The sequence below is a fragment of the Trichomycterus rosablanca genome, chromosome 5 (genome assembly GCF_030014385.1).
Source record: "Trichomycterus rosablanca isolate fTriRos1 chromosome 5, fTriRos1.hap1, whole genome shotgun sequence".
Taxonomy (NCBI): Eukaryota; Metazoa; Chordata; class Actinopteri; order Siluriformes; family Trichomycteridae; genus Trichomycterus; species Trichomycterus rosablanca.
This window is the reverse complement of record NC_085992.1, coordinates 37892666-37908815: the sequence shown is the minus strand read 5'-3', so window position 1 is coordinate 37908815 and position 16150 is coordinate 37892666. Positions and strand designations below refer to the sequence as shown.

The 16150-nt window shown below is 36.3% G+C and overlaps 1 protein-coding gene across 1 annotated transcript in view; it reads right to left on the bottom strand.

Moving 5' to 3' along the window:
• LOC134314536 (collagen alpha-1(XIII) chain-like) overlaps positions 1 to 16150 on the bottom strand; it is a 58780-nt gene that overhangs the window by 38821 nt on the left and 3809 nt on the right. The window contains exons 2-10 of the mRNA XM_062995166.1: positions 13125 to 13160; positions 11062 to 11088; positions 8037 to 8087; positions 5110 to 5145; positions 4279 to 4305; positions 3945 to 3971; positions 2266 to 2292; positions 2151 to 2177; positions 2009 to 2035 (exon numbers count right to left, since the gene is read on the bottom strand). Coding sequence (XP_062851236.1) covers positions 2009 to 2035; positions 2151 to 2177; positions 2266 to 2292; positions 3945 to 3971; positions 4279 to 4305; positions 5110 to 5145; positions 8037 to 8087; positions 11062 to 11088; positions 13125 to 13145 — 270 coding nt within the window. The 5' untranslated portion in view covers positions 13146 to 13160. The remainder of the gene's footprint in view (positions 1 to 2008; positions 2036 to 2150; positions 2178 to 2265; positions 2293 to 3944; positions 3972 to 4278; positions 4306 to 5109; positions 5146 to 8036; positions 8088 to 11061; positions 11089 to 13124; positions 13161 to 16150) is intronic.

The following is a 16150-nucleotide window of genomic DNA, read 5'->3' as shown; positions in this document are numbered from 1 at the left end:
TTCGAATACCAGCTCTGCCATGCAGCCACTGTTGGGTCCTTGAGCAAGGCCCTTAACCCTTTTTTTTCCCAGGGGCGCCGTACAATGGCTAAACCTGCACTCTGACCCCAGCTTCCAAACAAGCTGGGACATGCGAAGAAAGAATTTCGTTGTACTGTACACGTGTATATGTATATACGACTAATAAAGGCATTCTATTTACTGTATTGTTAGAACTCTATAACTATTGTTATAGCAACAATAAAGTCATGTGGCTGATGATGATAATGAAATTTTAGACCATTATAGAATTCCTTGCATGATCAAAATTGTTCAAATCATACCACAGTAAGATCTGGACCCTGTAAAATGTCTCAATTTTAAAACCGTTGTTTTGTTAACTATTATAGACTGTAGAAGGGCATGAGGCAGCAAAGCAGTTACAAGCCATGGTGCTTCCTTCATCATGTATCACAGCTGATATAAGATCCTTTTTCTTAACAGAGGCAGAAAGTGCTTATGATAAGGATGAAGATCAGACAACATTTTAATTCCTGCTAAAATCCAGGTTATTCCAAAGGGTTTGAAACATTATTCTGACAGACTTTGCTTTCCCCAGTAGCTCTTTTAGTTAACAGGCCTGATCTGATTGAGTCTCTCTTTGCAGCACGGCTGAAACACACACACACACACCTTTGGGGATAAGGGACAGGGAGGACCCCACAAACCTTCATCATAAGTGTCTGACTGGAGCGTATCGCTGCCAGAGTTTTCACTGGACGTCCCTGCTTAAAATGGTCCAACATACACACACATACCGGTACACACACATGCACACACAACCACCCAATGATTCTTATCTATGTTCTTAAAAGTAGCTCATCCAATCTTGAGTGACCTATTGGCTACCCCAATATAACTGTAACCACCCACGAGCACAGACCTCCCATACAGAGGCTCTTTGAGTACACTGAAGGGGAGCCTCTACATGGTATGCTGTCCATGCGACCTGCCCCACAAAAGCCATTTGTGTTCTCTAGAATTAATTATTCCTTTAAGAACTTTACCTTGTCATTTATGTATAATATTTTCCAATTTTATTTAACAAAATTGCTTTAAATCGCTTTAAAATTAGCTTTAATTGTATAATAATAAATAAGGCTTAGTTTTTTCCCCTAAGAGATAAACCCTATTGAGCCAGGAAGGAGGCCATACTCAACCAGCTATAATTAATAACTCATAGCAGGGAGTAAAATGCTATGGAGTATGGCCATCTCGCAAATTATCTTAAGTTAGACAGTTTATGCTAATTTGTATTCTATGTTCTATTTACATTTGATTTGTAATGTAGCTTACATTATCAGCTATGTTTAGTCAACAGTTTAGGGACATTTTTCGCATACCTTTAGAAACAGTGGTTGCTGTTGATTTCTATTTGTTAACAAACCATATGTACTGATTAATAGTGATGCTTAAAGTGGCATTTTCTCCATTTGGTTATCAGTTTTGCCACTGTAGGTCTCTTTCCATTTAAATATAAGGAAGTCTGGAATGGGTATGCACTGAACTATTTATTGTTATTTAAATAGAAAGTTTTAAACAATTACTATTGAACAGTGGCTTAAAAATTATGTTAAAATTATTTAAAATGACCACTACAAAGTGAACTTTTCAGAGTTCATATTGTAAAGGGTGTAGCCTTCAGAGGTTTTAATGCCTATTCAGGATCACTTCAGAATGGACTCTAAGCCTAAGTCTTTTTCTTGGCACATATTAAGAGCAGGCCTTATCAGATCTGTTTTAGTAGGTTGCTTGGATAATCGTCTTGTTTTCAGCAGAATGAAAAGCATTTCTGGTCAGCTGCTCCACGCATCACATGTACGACCTATTATGAATTACAGCAACTTATATTTGACTTTAGCATTTTAAGTCCAATTTACTAAGGCAAAACAACATACCTGTAACAAACATTCTAAATGGTTTAACGTACAGCAAAGCATACAGTTTAATACTTTACTGTAATACTCACCCGATGTGTATAATCACCACACACTCCCTGGAGAAAAAAAGAAAAAAGAAAAAAAAAAAGTTATTGAGTAGACTAAGAAATAACTACTCTGACACATATTTAGGTCAATAAACAAGTAATAAGCTTTCAAAAATGTTTGTACCTTTTCGCCTTTTGGACCAGGTTCACCCTGCGATAAACAATGTGCAATGATATATATTAAAATAAATATAAAAATTTGTTACAATCATAATTAGTTAAAAATGGGAAACACTTACAGGAGGTCCCTTGGGGCCAGGAGTGCCCTAGAAAATTAATACAACAACAATTTTTTAATGTTTTTTAATATTTACTTATGTTTTTACACAGTTAACTAAAATGTCCCAAACAAAAACTGGTTTTCTATATTGTGTTCCAGTACTGGAATGTATGTAATGCAATGCCTGTAAGCTTGACTGATAATGCCAAGTATATCCCATGGGAACAAAAAGGTGACAATGTAAACAAAACAATAAATGGTAAGTATCAGAGGGTCTACATACAATTATTTATTAGATTTCAATCTAATTACGTAGTATTACTAATACTAATTACTAGTTAAACAGAACTTAAATGATCTCAGAGTCCCAGTCTCAGAACTGTGTTTTAGATTTAAAGGGTCATAGTGGCCAAAAGACCTGGACCACTTTACCTGGAAATTGAACCCAGGACCTTGCTACTGTAAGGTGACAGTGCTACCCACCAAGCAATTGTGCCATTCCTTTATTTGCAGTTAGGGTCAACAAGGGTTATTTAAATATAAATTTTACAAATTTTTCAAGAATTATTATATATGCTTGGATTATGATTAAACATTGGCTGTAGCACTACAGGTGAGCATCATCTAAACCCCTAAGAAATAAGAACATCATAATGTTACATCATGATTTTCTTATGAAGTATGTTCAACATATTAACTTGCATAAATATTTGTAAACACACCTTAAATACCAAATTACCTCAGTTGTGCTTTATGTATGATTTAATGGCATCCAAACCCCAAAGTGTACCACTGGACTAGGGGTCAAAAGTTTAAAAAATACAACACTGAGGAAATCATACTCAAGTGTAAGTGTGAAAAAGACTCTTACAACTTCAATTTATTAAATAATTCAGTGTAAGGGAGTAAATGTAGCATGCTTCTTCTCATATTAAACAAAAGCCATGAAATCCTCATTTTGTGTGGTTTGTATAAAATATTTTCTGGCAGAATTTGGAATTCATGTTTGTTAAAATGCATATATGCCTTTCAGCACCTTGGGTGCAGAATCTGGAAACCGTTTGTATCATTAAGATTCATAGGACAAACGAGAATATAATGTATACATAGCTAAAGTACAGCTGCTGCCGATCTACAGCTGCTGCCAAAAAAAAAAGACATAATCTGTTAAAATCACTTCTGAAAAATGTCTATTTAACTACAGGCAGCGGTTTCTCTTGTCAGAAAAAAACAACATCATAAATCTGTCAAGTCACTCAGCTCGTAAATCAAAGTACACTAACTAATCACTGCAGGGTTTAACATTTTACTTCATTTACTACACTGCATATAACTCAGCAGATAAGTCTTCATGTGTGTTTGTGTGTCATTGGAGAAAAAATACATGAATCTCCTGAGAACCTGAGTTTACTTTACTGTGGAGGGAAAACTATGAAGTCACACTTAACAAGCTAAATAAACAAAGGTGATATGAACCATCTTTAAAACAAATGGCTGAATTGTATGAACAATTATATAAAAAAAAAAAACTTTGTATATTTTCTCTTCTGTGGTTGAAAGTGTGGAACATAGATGGTTAGATGTGCAGCATTTTATCATTGTAGTCATATGGACCAGGTAGCACTTTAATAACATTAGCCTTTAGGATTTCAAACCTCTAAAAAACAAAAATTGTGCACAGCAGTAATGGTTATTTACCATGTCTCCTTTCTGACCATTCAGCCCCTGAAAAAAAAGAAGAAAGACACAGAAATAAGTTCCATATGTGTTATTTCCTAATTACAGATGGTGGGTGGCTTCCTAAACACACATCGCTGCCAATTTCATTCAATTATTCTATTCTACTATATAATTTTTTTCTTCATGGTTAATTTATTTTAGAAATTACGCCATTATTATTATTACATTTATTACAACCATTATTAAAACTGTGAGTGTTATCAATTAGCCTATCCTAACCCTAACCCTTAACCCATACATATAAAGTATGGATAAATGACAAACTTTGTTAGGAAAGAAAGATGAAACTTACAGATTTGCCGTCCAAGCCGATAGGACCCTGAAACAGAAAAAAGAAAGATATACAAAGTGAAACTCATGCCAAACTGCTAATACAAGAATGTTTATGGCCAAAAATGTACTTTTTCAAAATTCCAGGCCAAGGCCCAAGTTAAGTGCAAAAGAGTAGCAACCTAAAGGACGAGTGAGACTACTGTAGAGCAATGGCTCTTAACTTATCTTACCCAAGAACCAAAATTGTAACATGTCATTTTAACACAAAAACAGATTCACTTTGTTGGACTTTTATGTGTTTATTATTTCTTATTATTCATATTTTTTGTTTGTTTATGCATTTTCTCCCCTTTTTCTCCCAACTTTTTTTAGTGCATCTAATCAACCAATTATGTCATGCTTCCTTTCCACTAATGCCGACCCCCGCTCTGATTTGAGAAGAACAAAGCTAACCCACGCCCCCTCCGACACGTGGGCAGCAGTGGTATGCATTTAGCAGGCGAGTGCATATATGCGAATCAGCCTTGTGTACGGAGAGACACACCCTGATCCGCACTTTTTCCCTGCCTCTGTGCAGGCGTAGAGCAGCCAGCAGAGGTCGTAGTGCATCAGTTAACAAGGAGTCCCTATCCGGCTTAATACCCCACCCTGTATGAACAACAGCCAATTGTTGTTCATGAAGGCGCCCTCATTAACATTAAAATTAATTAACATTGTTTGACTACTACTAGTCATACCATATCGACTACTACTAATCATACCAGTAAAAGACTACAGATGTATATTGTTTTTCTACATTTCAGATACATTTTTAAGACTGGTCATTACAATTCAATGAATAGTGACATACCGGAAAGCCAGGAAATCCTCTAGTGCCAGGCTGACCCTGAATGGAGACACATAAGAAGAAAATGAGCTGTTTGATTAGTACACAAACACACACACACACACACACACACACACAAACTGAGAGCAAAACTTGATTTTGCCTCCTGGGAGCACTTTTGTGGGATGGAGAAAGAAAATGAACAAGGTCAAAAACACAAAAAAGAGAACTTAGAGTGAACCAAGCAAAACAACATTCAGTAATCACATCAATGAAAGCCAACACAAAAGTCACTAAATTAAATAAGTTAATGCCAATAATCATTAGTGTTATGTTTCCCTAAACACGATATCCAGTTTGCTTTGCTACTAAATCTTTTAGCTCCCTTAAGAGAGGAAAAAGTCATCCAATATCCTCAAAAGAAAGAAGGAATGAGTAGTGAAGGAAAACGAGGAGAAATTACAAGGAAGCTGTAAGTACCACTAATGACAAAGATTATATGTCTGACTCTCAGGTAGTTATTGGGAACATAGGAGGTTTTCTCTCACAGTAAAAACCAGCTCTCGGGTATTGATGGTGGGAATTAGGCTTCTAGCTCTGAGATTGAGGGATGTCTCCTTTTGTGGGATTTTTTCCAATTTTCTCCTGTAATCTTGTCGTATCCAAGTACCCTGACTGTGTTACACTTCACTTCTACCGATACAACCCTCCACTGCTGACTGAGGAGCTTCGCAACTGTCACACGCCCCCTCTGACACATGTGCAGTACTGACTGCATCTTTTCAGCCACACCCTGATCAGCATTATTCTCCATCAACCAGCCAGCAGAGATCGTAATTGCACCAGTTATGAGGAACCCTGGTCCAGCTTGTCCCACCCTCTGAACAACAGCCAATTGTTGTTTATGTAGCCGTCCAGCCCAGTCATATGGCAGAGCTGAGATTCCATAAGATGTATTCAAAATCCCAGCTCTGGTGTGCTAGGGTGTTTTACCAATGCGCCACCTGAGCGGCCTCCTTCTTTATATTTTAACGAATTAAAAATGAGTAAATATGTGAGATTGCTATATATATTATAAAAAACATACAATATTGGTAGTTTAGTGGTTAATGTACTGGACTGATAATTAGAAGACTGCTGGTTCAATCCCCACACAGCCAAGATGCCGCTGTTGGGCCCCTAAGCAAGGCCTTTAACTCTAAATTGCCTGAATTGTATTCGGTCACAATTTTAAGTTTCTTTGGATAAAAGAATTTGCTTAATGCTCAATACAGTAAAATAATATTTTAATTACTTTTACTCCATTTTGTTAATAATGTATCAGATATGATGAGATTTTAAAATTAAGTTTAATACATTTAGTTAATTATATGAATAATTATAATAATACATTTAGTTAAAATTGTTATTTTAATCCTTCCAGATATGATTACATTAATGCTAATTAAGCACTTCACATGTTGTATATGTCTCACTTCATCAAAAGGCTCAAATGGCACTCTTCTTATAAATTATACTTTGATCTATACTTATATTTTACTTTTAGTACCATGCAGATGTAGGGAGGTTATCTAACTGAGGGGTCTCTTTCTTTATTTACATGTAAGAAATGCACTGGAACTGTCAGTCGGTCATGTCCTTAAATCAACCTTTGTGACCCCGTCTCGGGACTGCACAAAGCCCACTGTTAGATCACCTGCTGCGAGAGCTTCCCCTTCTGCAGCCCTGACACTTCCCTCTGCCCCAACCCTGCCTTTCACAGCCTACTGTCTTAATGCTGATTGTCAGAAGTGCCTCATTACTAGTAAAGGGTCATGGGTACTGAGATGGATGCAGTCAGCAAGCTGAAAACCAGATGTCCATTTCTGCCCAAGCAGTCTACTGCCCTGCAATAAGGAATCCATGGCCTGGGAACTAGGAGTGTAGGGGGATGAACTGGAAAACCGCTAAACAAAGCATGGCCAAAGCCCTTCACAGTATAATCAGAAAGGAAATTGCACTTCTGAGGGGGAAACCTTAACCTTTTGGTTCTACTTGGAATGTGGAGAGAAGATAGGAAGTGGGACAGGCCCCATTTCATCTGGAGTCCAAACTCCTTGTTCATACACAGTACAATAGGAGGCAATCTAAGACTCCAGTGTCTGGATCATTATCTCGCAGGTCGGGATGTTTTCGTTTCTCTCCGTAATGAAGATGGAATTCCAAATGACCATCATTATAGGCAAATCAAAGCTCTTCAGTGTTCAAAAGAGGCTTAAGTATTTCCATACAACCTGCAATGGGAATTCTGTCTAATTCATCTCCATTAGAGGGGTGAAATGGGTACTTGTACTTCTGAATGAGGAATTTGCAGATGGAAAACTGATCGTTTATGTGAAACAAACACATACTTATTATTTTATATGGCAGACATGGAGCTACACATTTGCAGTTTACTGGGAAAAATGAGAGCTTTTCACTGTTTTATGTAACACACACACCACACACACACAAAATAATGGGGTTGTTTTTGACAATTATACACTAAAAATAACACAAATATAATATAAAAACACTGAAATTAAAAGCCAATTTCTACAATTCCTCAACATCCTGAGCTGTAATACAAGTTTAAAAGCAAAACAGTGAGGAATATCTAGCTAAACACAGATACATGTGGACGCTTTCAGAGTGAATCTGAATTTCTCATTTTTCCACACAAATGCAGTTTCATCTCATATGCGCACTTTGATAATGTATTACTGCACTGCTCAAGCCGAGCGCTGAACAAAACAACTGTTCATTGTTAATTTGAAATTAAATAAATACATTTTAAAAAAACAAACTGAACACGTTGAGTTTGAGGGAAACGTTGAGTTTAAGGGTACAAATTTCTCAAAAGATTTTGAGTTTAGGGAACATTGAGTTACAAAGTACCACTGTATTACTTTGGTAGAAGTAAAGACACTTACAGGAGGTCCTCGTGGGCCAATGATAGACAGACCTGGCTCCCCTGGTGCTCCCTACAGACAGACAGAAAGACAGATTAGATTTTTTAGATTTTTATCTAAAAGCACTTCTAAGGACACTGTGCTTTGTTTGTGATTCATTGTCATACTTTATGTCTTAATAGTGCTACCGGGAAGGTAAGATAATACTACAGAGTAAACAGTGCAGGACCCAGCGTACTGGTTCTTTGCCACAACTTGGGTAATTTACACAGTGTCAGCCAGACCACAGTGGTGCACCCAGCCTACCAACAAAAATCCCACAAAACTTTGTGGTCAGAGGGAAATGTTATTAAATTTCCAGCACTTTCCCTAATTAGCTCTCTGTAGCGAAACCCTATCAGGAAGACAGCTTTGATGAACCAGGCACCCTTCAAATAAAAGGTGATTTTACTGTTTCTGAGAAAATGCCTGTATATTCAGCGGGAATATTTGTTTTCACACTTTGATGTAGCTTTACTGGCTAGTAAGAAAAACACATGTGTAAATCTATCTGTCTTGTAGTCCATTCAAAACTCCCAAGATTTGCTTCCAGGGTTTCTGAGTACCCATGGAATCGTGAATCATTTAAAACATGAGAAAATTCTGTGCATAAAACAGGCACATAAAGCTACATTAGGCATCAGCCACACTAATGACAGAAATGGACTTAGCAGATTTCAACTTAAAAAAAAAATATATATTCTGCTTACAGGAAAAAGTATTGTCAGGAAATTTTGGACTCCCACTCATTTTTTTCTGCTTTTAGTCTGTACTCCGGCCAGGTAGTACATCCTTAAAATCTGTTTTAACTTTCTTTCTTTCTAACTTTCTTTAGCCAAGCTGTGTGATGTGAAGCTGAAGCCTAGCCACACTTAAGGAAAATAGATGAAATGGACTTTGGCACCCAGAACCAAAGATAATCAGTCCTGGGCTGGTCACATTTTTGTCTTTTCACAACCACACACCTACGCTATTTATTCATCCTGATTGATTCTTTTACTTCTAATGGAAGCTGGAAGACATTAAAACTGGGTTGGGAAACAATGTGCTAAATGTGATTTGTAGAATTTGCCTATTGTAGATTTATGTTCAACCTCAGACGTCACAAATCATTCTAGCCTGACTAAATAAAACTAATTAATTTGGTCTGTAATCACAAAGGGATTAGTTTTGCAACTGCTGCATAAAAACTTAGCCACTACATAAATTGTAGACACAAAAAAAATCAAAGCTCCTCCAGAATATGCTCACCTACAGAAATCCAGATAATTTTAAGCATTACCTTATACACTTTCATGTAAATAAACAAATGGATTTGTATAGGGTAATTGTTGGAACTATCTGGATTTATGTAGGTAAGCATATTCTGGATAATGTAATAAAGCAATTGTACTTTTCTTTTCTATTAGTTTATTTGTTTGTTTATTGGGATTTTAACGTCATGTTTTACACTTTGGTTACATTCATGACAGGAACAGTAGTTACTCATTACACAAGGTTCATCAGTTCACAAGGTTATATCGAACACATGCAAACTCCACACAGAAAGGACCTGGACCTCCCCACCTGGGGATCATACCCAGGACCTTCTTGCTGTGAGGTGACAGTGCCACCCACCGCCCTCTTATCTATTAGTAATACTGTAACCATTCACAATCTAGCTGGGAAATGTGTCTACCCGTGTACATAGTAACTGTTAGAACCTTTTTAGCATGTTATAGAGCTGCTTGCTTTTGTGTATCAGACTTCACAACAGTATGAAGGAATTTTAAATGATTTTAAGATTTTTTTCTGCATGAACAGTCCCCTTTAAATTATGCCACATCATCTTAGCAGTATTAAGGGCCTGACCATGTTCAAAACATTGTTATTTTACTTATGTGATTTGGATAACTGTTCTATAAGGCTATCATCTATTGTCCATCTATTGTCCATCTATTGTAAACTGTCCAGGTTTTAAGCTGTCCAGACTGTGAGGCAGAAACTATTATGCATCCTCCACCGTGCTGCAGTATTGTGAAAATTACTTTTATATATTCCTTTTAGGTTTTTTGTAATTTGTTTCAAGGCACGGTTTACATATTTTTTTAAAAGAAGAGTAAAATCACACTTTAATTTGTGTTAATTTATTTGTGTTTAGGCCAGGGCTGCACGGTGGCTCAGTGGGTAACACTGTCGCCTCACAGCAAGAGGGTCCTGGGTTCGATCCCCGGGCGGGGCGGTCCAGGTCCTTTCTGTGTGGAGTTTGCATGTTCTCCTTGTGTCTGCGTGGGTTTCCTCCAGGGGCTCCGGTTTCCTCCCACAGTCCAAAAACATGCAGTCAGGTTAATTGGAGACACTGAATTGCCCTATTGGTGAATGGGTGTGTGCATGTGTGTGTGTGTCTGCCCTGCAATGGACTGGGGCTCGGTCCAGGGTGTCACTGTGTGCCTTGCGCCCATTGAATAGCTGCAACCCTAATTGGATAAGCGGTTAAGACAGTGAGTGAGTGTTTAGGCCAGGGTGCCTCTACAGCCTACACCCCAAATTCATTTCACTTGACGTTCCTTTTGTCACTATTCACTAAAGACACAAATATACAAGTACTGTATATTGATTGTATGTTATCGGTATAGACAAAATAAGTTCATCTATTGCTATGACTAAAATGAAGATAAGTCCACATTTTATATTTAATTGTCCATAGGGTTCATAAGCATTTCCCTGCAACTGTTTATTTATTTCAATTTTTCTATTATACAGGACTTTTTGGACATCTTTACAGCACACATTTTAGAAAGCTGTTTCACAGAGCATAAATAAATGTAACCCAAGCATTGTGGGAAATCCTTTCTCAGAAAGTGAGGCCCCCAAGGCTGTTGAAAATAAAGCCCGAAGACTTCCTTATATAAATCATGTAACCTGCATTTGCAGTACTTTGCATCCAGCCCCCTTTTCAGATAAATTTAAACACCCATAGTAAGAAAATTGTAAGTAGCGCACAGGCAGCCTGCCGTCCTGCACTTACCTTGTCCCCTGTGTTTCCCTTTATGCCCTGATCAGTCACAGCAGACACAGTCACATGCACAGTGTGAAGAAGAGAAACAGAGAGAGGAACCAGGGTTAGAAAGGCATGGAGAGGGTATAAACATGCAGTAGAAGCTTGAAGGGGGTGCTAGGAGGGTAAAAAATGACAGAATAGGGATCTAGAGGAATCGCAGCACTTGGGGTCAGGGTTCAAGGATACTGGGATGGGAAATTTAAATGTGATTGGCACTATGAAGCTACTCAGCAGAATGTTGTGGTAAACATTGCTAGTCTATGCAGACTTTTGAAGAGTAGACAGAGGCGCCATTAACTTTTCACACAGACAGAATGGTTTGTGGAGGAGGTCTGGAAAAGGGATGCGGCAAGAAAACTTTGAAATAAATCTGCAGGAACACATGGAAGCTAAACACAACAGTCAGATTTAAGGTGCTCAGTTTGAAGAGTATTCCAAAGCTGCTAAAACCTGCCAGAGAAAAGGTGTTTTTGGAAGAAAATGACCACACATATGGTCCACATACTTGATAATCACAAAGGAGTATAAGTGGTCCATTATAAATCCGTATAACTTGAGGCAACCACTGTAGCTTTACTTTTTACATAAAGCATCCATTTCCTTTCAATTACAAATATCTAAAATGTCAAATGTTTCATAACAACAAGATAACATTATGACACAGGGGCTGGATTACAAACCAATATTTGTTTGTTTAAGATTATTTAAATATTATATCAGGTCTGTAAAGGAGATCTGGAACACAAGCCATGATTTATTAAGATTTTAAATATGTACTACAAGTTTGTATGTGCAGTTTCAGTCTAAAACACTGTATGTGCTATCAGTGAGCATACTTAAGACTGACTACATATGCAATTATAGTATGCTAGAGATATCTGAATTAGGTTCTCTGAGCACAAATTATAACAGGATTAACACTGGATGGGAGGCATCAATACTGTTAAGAATTCTAAAAAAAACAACAACATAATAATACGGTATAATAATAATAAAAATAAATAAAAAAAATTCATATTTTTCATATTTTATGTACATTTACTCTTTATCTGTGCAAAATAAATTGTTAAATAACACATTGTTATGTTATTTTAGTTTAAGAAATAAAACTATACTGGGATGACACTGGTCCCAATTTTAATTTTAAAAATGTTGACATATGCAGAAGTTCCCAGGTGTACAGATTACAGAATGTGAAAGTGTGTAAAAGCAACATTACACATGATCTGCACACACACACACACACACACACACACACTAACTTCATTTACTACTTTATGGTAGTTATATCATGTCCTATCTGGCTGTATTGGGCAGCCTCCCATTTACTGTCTATAGGAGTACCATGTTAATTTACTTATTTTCTTGAAATAAAAAAGTACTTTTAGATACCATGGTCTGCTTCTTGCCACAATAACTTTAAGGTGCAAATTACAGATCAGAATTTAACCTAATCTTCTCTTGAATTATTATTTTACACTAATAGGTAAAACACATCAAGCAAACTATGTATTATTTATAGATGTATTATTTTGGTCATTTAAAATTATAGAGCTTTTAATACAGGGAGTTTGCATCTGTTTTTGTACCTGTAAAAGCTTGGTAAATCAGAGCCAAAATGAGAGTTGTCTGTGGTTAAGCTATTGCCAAGTTCCAAATATGTGTTCTTATTTTGAAATAGGTGCTTATGCATATTGTTTTTTTAGGATTGGCACATGTACAGCCTGCATCACATCACTATCTCTATCTACTGTTGTGATTAAAGGTAGATAAATGTGTTCAAATCATAGAAAATGATTGACAATTATATTAATAAAAACATTATATTCTACAGCAAAATCAAGATCCTGTGGGGCTTTTTAAAAATGCTACAAAGTATTAAGAATTTAAATGCGTGAGCATACAATGGCACATTTCCTGATCATTAAACTTCCAAGGGGTTGTTTTGAACTGTGGTGACTAGTTATTAAAAGACCATATTCAATCTGTAAATATTAACTGGGCTTAAAACACATTTTCAATTCACTCACCATTCTTCCAGGAATGCCCATTGATCCTTTGTTTCCCTAATGATCAATGCAAAGTCAAGATAAGAGTAAGTAACATTCAATCAAACAAACTAAATTATTAAACTATTGTCACTGACATCAACCTTATTTCTTAAATTACATTTAGTATTTTTATTCTACAAACCCCATTTTTCAAAAAAGTTGGCACATTTTTTTAAATGCAATGAAAAGAAAAATCTGTCATTTGTTAGTTCTATTGAATCTTTATTTAACTGATCAAAGTAGAAAGAAATTTTTTAGGTTTTCACTGAATTACATTCTATTTTGTAAATATAAATACATTTAAAATCTGATGCCTGCAACACATTTCAAAAAGGTTGGGACGGGTGTTTACCCCATGTTCTAATACCTTTCCATTAATGAGACTTTTTAATGGTTTGGGATATGTTGACACTAATTGTTGCAGTTTTACAAGTGTAATATTTCTTTATTGTTGCTTGATACGAGACTTCAGCTGCTCATCTGATCATGGATGCAGTCGTCTGATTCTCCTCTTAATGCTGCACCATACTGTACATTTTCAATAAGACACTGATCTGGACTGCAGGCAGGCCAATCAAGCATACAGATTCTGGGCTGAACGAATCATGAACTTCCTTGGGAAATTATGATGTTGCCTTGATGGCAGCCTGTGTCTCTCAAAAATCCCAATATATGCTTCTGCTTCAATGGTACCTTCACACATGCCGGGGCACTAATTCACTCCCATACCATGATTAATGTTGGCTTTTGTCATTTTTACTGATAACACTCTGGATGGTATTTTTCATCTTTGGCAAACAAAACTCAATGTCCTTTTTTTTGAAGATGAGCTGAACCATGGTCTCATCTGACCACAGCAAATGTTTTCACTGTCTTTCAGACCATCTCAGATAAGCTAGACCATGAAACTTAAAGGTGTTTTTGCATTTAATTGATGTACAGCTTTCTCTTTGTGTAACTGAATTTTAGCTTGCATTTCTTGATGCGTGGATGGCTGCGTGGATGGCTGTGTTAACTGACAATGGTAGCATGACAGTTTCTCATGCAAATAACATATCACAGATTCTTCTTTTTACTGCATTTTATAAAACATCCCAACCACACTTTTATCAGAAATGGGGATTGTCTTAAGAAGTAAAACAATGTTTAGATTATTTCCAATATATTACTTATGTTGATAATTATGTTAAGATTTCTAATAATCAAGTTAATTAAGCATTTTTTTTTGTTGCTTGAATATACGACTGGTGCAGGCATGCCACATACAGTCTAAATCACAAGGCCCACTGTCCAGCTGTGCAAGATCAGGTTAATGCGTATTGAAAAGGTCAGAAAATGCACTTTATTAGTGATTATTTCAATGTAAAAAGAAGCACAATGAGGTTATGTTAAATCAGAGCAGCCCATAAATATTATATTCATTTAACTTAGTTAATGATCATTGCTAGTGAACTATACTGCAGAAATTGGTGTATAAATTTAGAGAAATGTAAACGCATGAGTGTGTAATCCTGAGTATATACAGACTATAAATCCATTTAAATAAATTAGGACACCCATTAAATATTTATTTCTTTATTAAGAAATATGGACATCTAAATATTTGGTCTTTTTTAAGACATTATCTAGAGATAAAAGTATTTTAAAAAGCAATAAATATTTAATTTTGTTAACATTTATTTAACAGAAAATTTTAAAAGATGCCAATCTCTACTGAAATAAATGACACCATATGCCCTAACAGCTGGTATTTCCTTAAAAACTAAAATAACATAAATTAGACACTTCCTACTACAGTCAACTAGTCTCTGACATAGACTGGAGAAAAATGTTTCCCCCTTCTCCATTCACAATTCTTCTAGCTGTGTGATGTTTGAGGAATTTCTTGCATATAGAGCCAGTTTCAAATCACCTTAGAGAATTATAATAAGATAAGGAAGGAAACTTCCTTTTAACATCTTGCAGTCTGCTCTTGCTGGGACAGCTTGACCTGACAATGTTCACAGTTGCTTTATGTTCTCCACTTGTAAATTATTTTCCTGGCAGTGAAAGGGCTGATTTGAATTGTTTTGAGATCTTTTTAAATCCCTACCCAGACTCATATGCATCTACAACTTTCTCTTTGAATGCCTCAGAGAGTTCTTTGGTTCTCACCATGGGGATACCACTCTCTTTAATCAAGAGTAAACCAGACTCAGTGTCTGAGGTTTAAATAAGTTAGGCTCCTCTGAAATCCTTAAAATCTAACTGTAATGAGTACACCTTCCCTGGAGATCATGCATGGCTCCGTTACAAAAAAGCATTAAACAAATATTGCATTTCTTTGTAAAGTACATTTTATTTGTTATCATATTACCTACAACTTTCATTATTGCTTGAATCCAATTTGTTCAATGTCCATAGTTAAATAAGACAAACGTTAATATGTAGTGTACCATTTTTAGGGGATTGTACTAGTAGCAACTAAGCCAGGAACTTTTCACTAAAAAAGGAGGGACAGTGGTAGCCTAGTGGGTAGAGCTTTGGGCTATCAACTGGAAGACTGGCGGTTCAAATCCAGGCTCTGCCATGCAGCCACTGTTGGGTCCTTAAGCAAGACCCTTAACCCTGTCTGCTCCAGGGGCGCCGTACGATGGCTGACCCTGCACTCTGACCACAGATATGTGATATCTGTGGGATATGTGACAAAATAATTTCATTGTACTGTACACCTGTATATGTATATATGACAAATAAAGTATATCTTCTTCTTCTAAATGTATTCTAAAGCTTGAAGTTTCAAAATTGTTTATAATATATAATAAACAATAAAATCATCTTAAATATTGTAACTGATATACAGTGTATCACAAAAGTGAGTACACCCCTCACATTTCTGCAAATATTTCATTATATCTTTTCATGGGACAACACTATAGACATGAAACTTGGATATAACTTAGAGTAGTCAGTGTACAGCTTGTATAGCAGTGTAGATTTACTGTCTTCTGAAAATAACTCAAAAC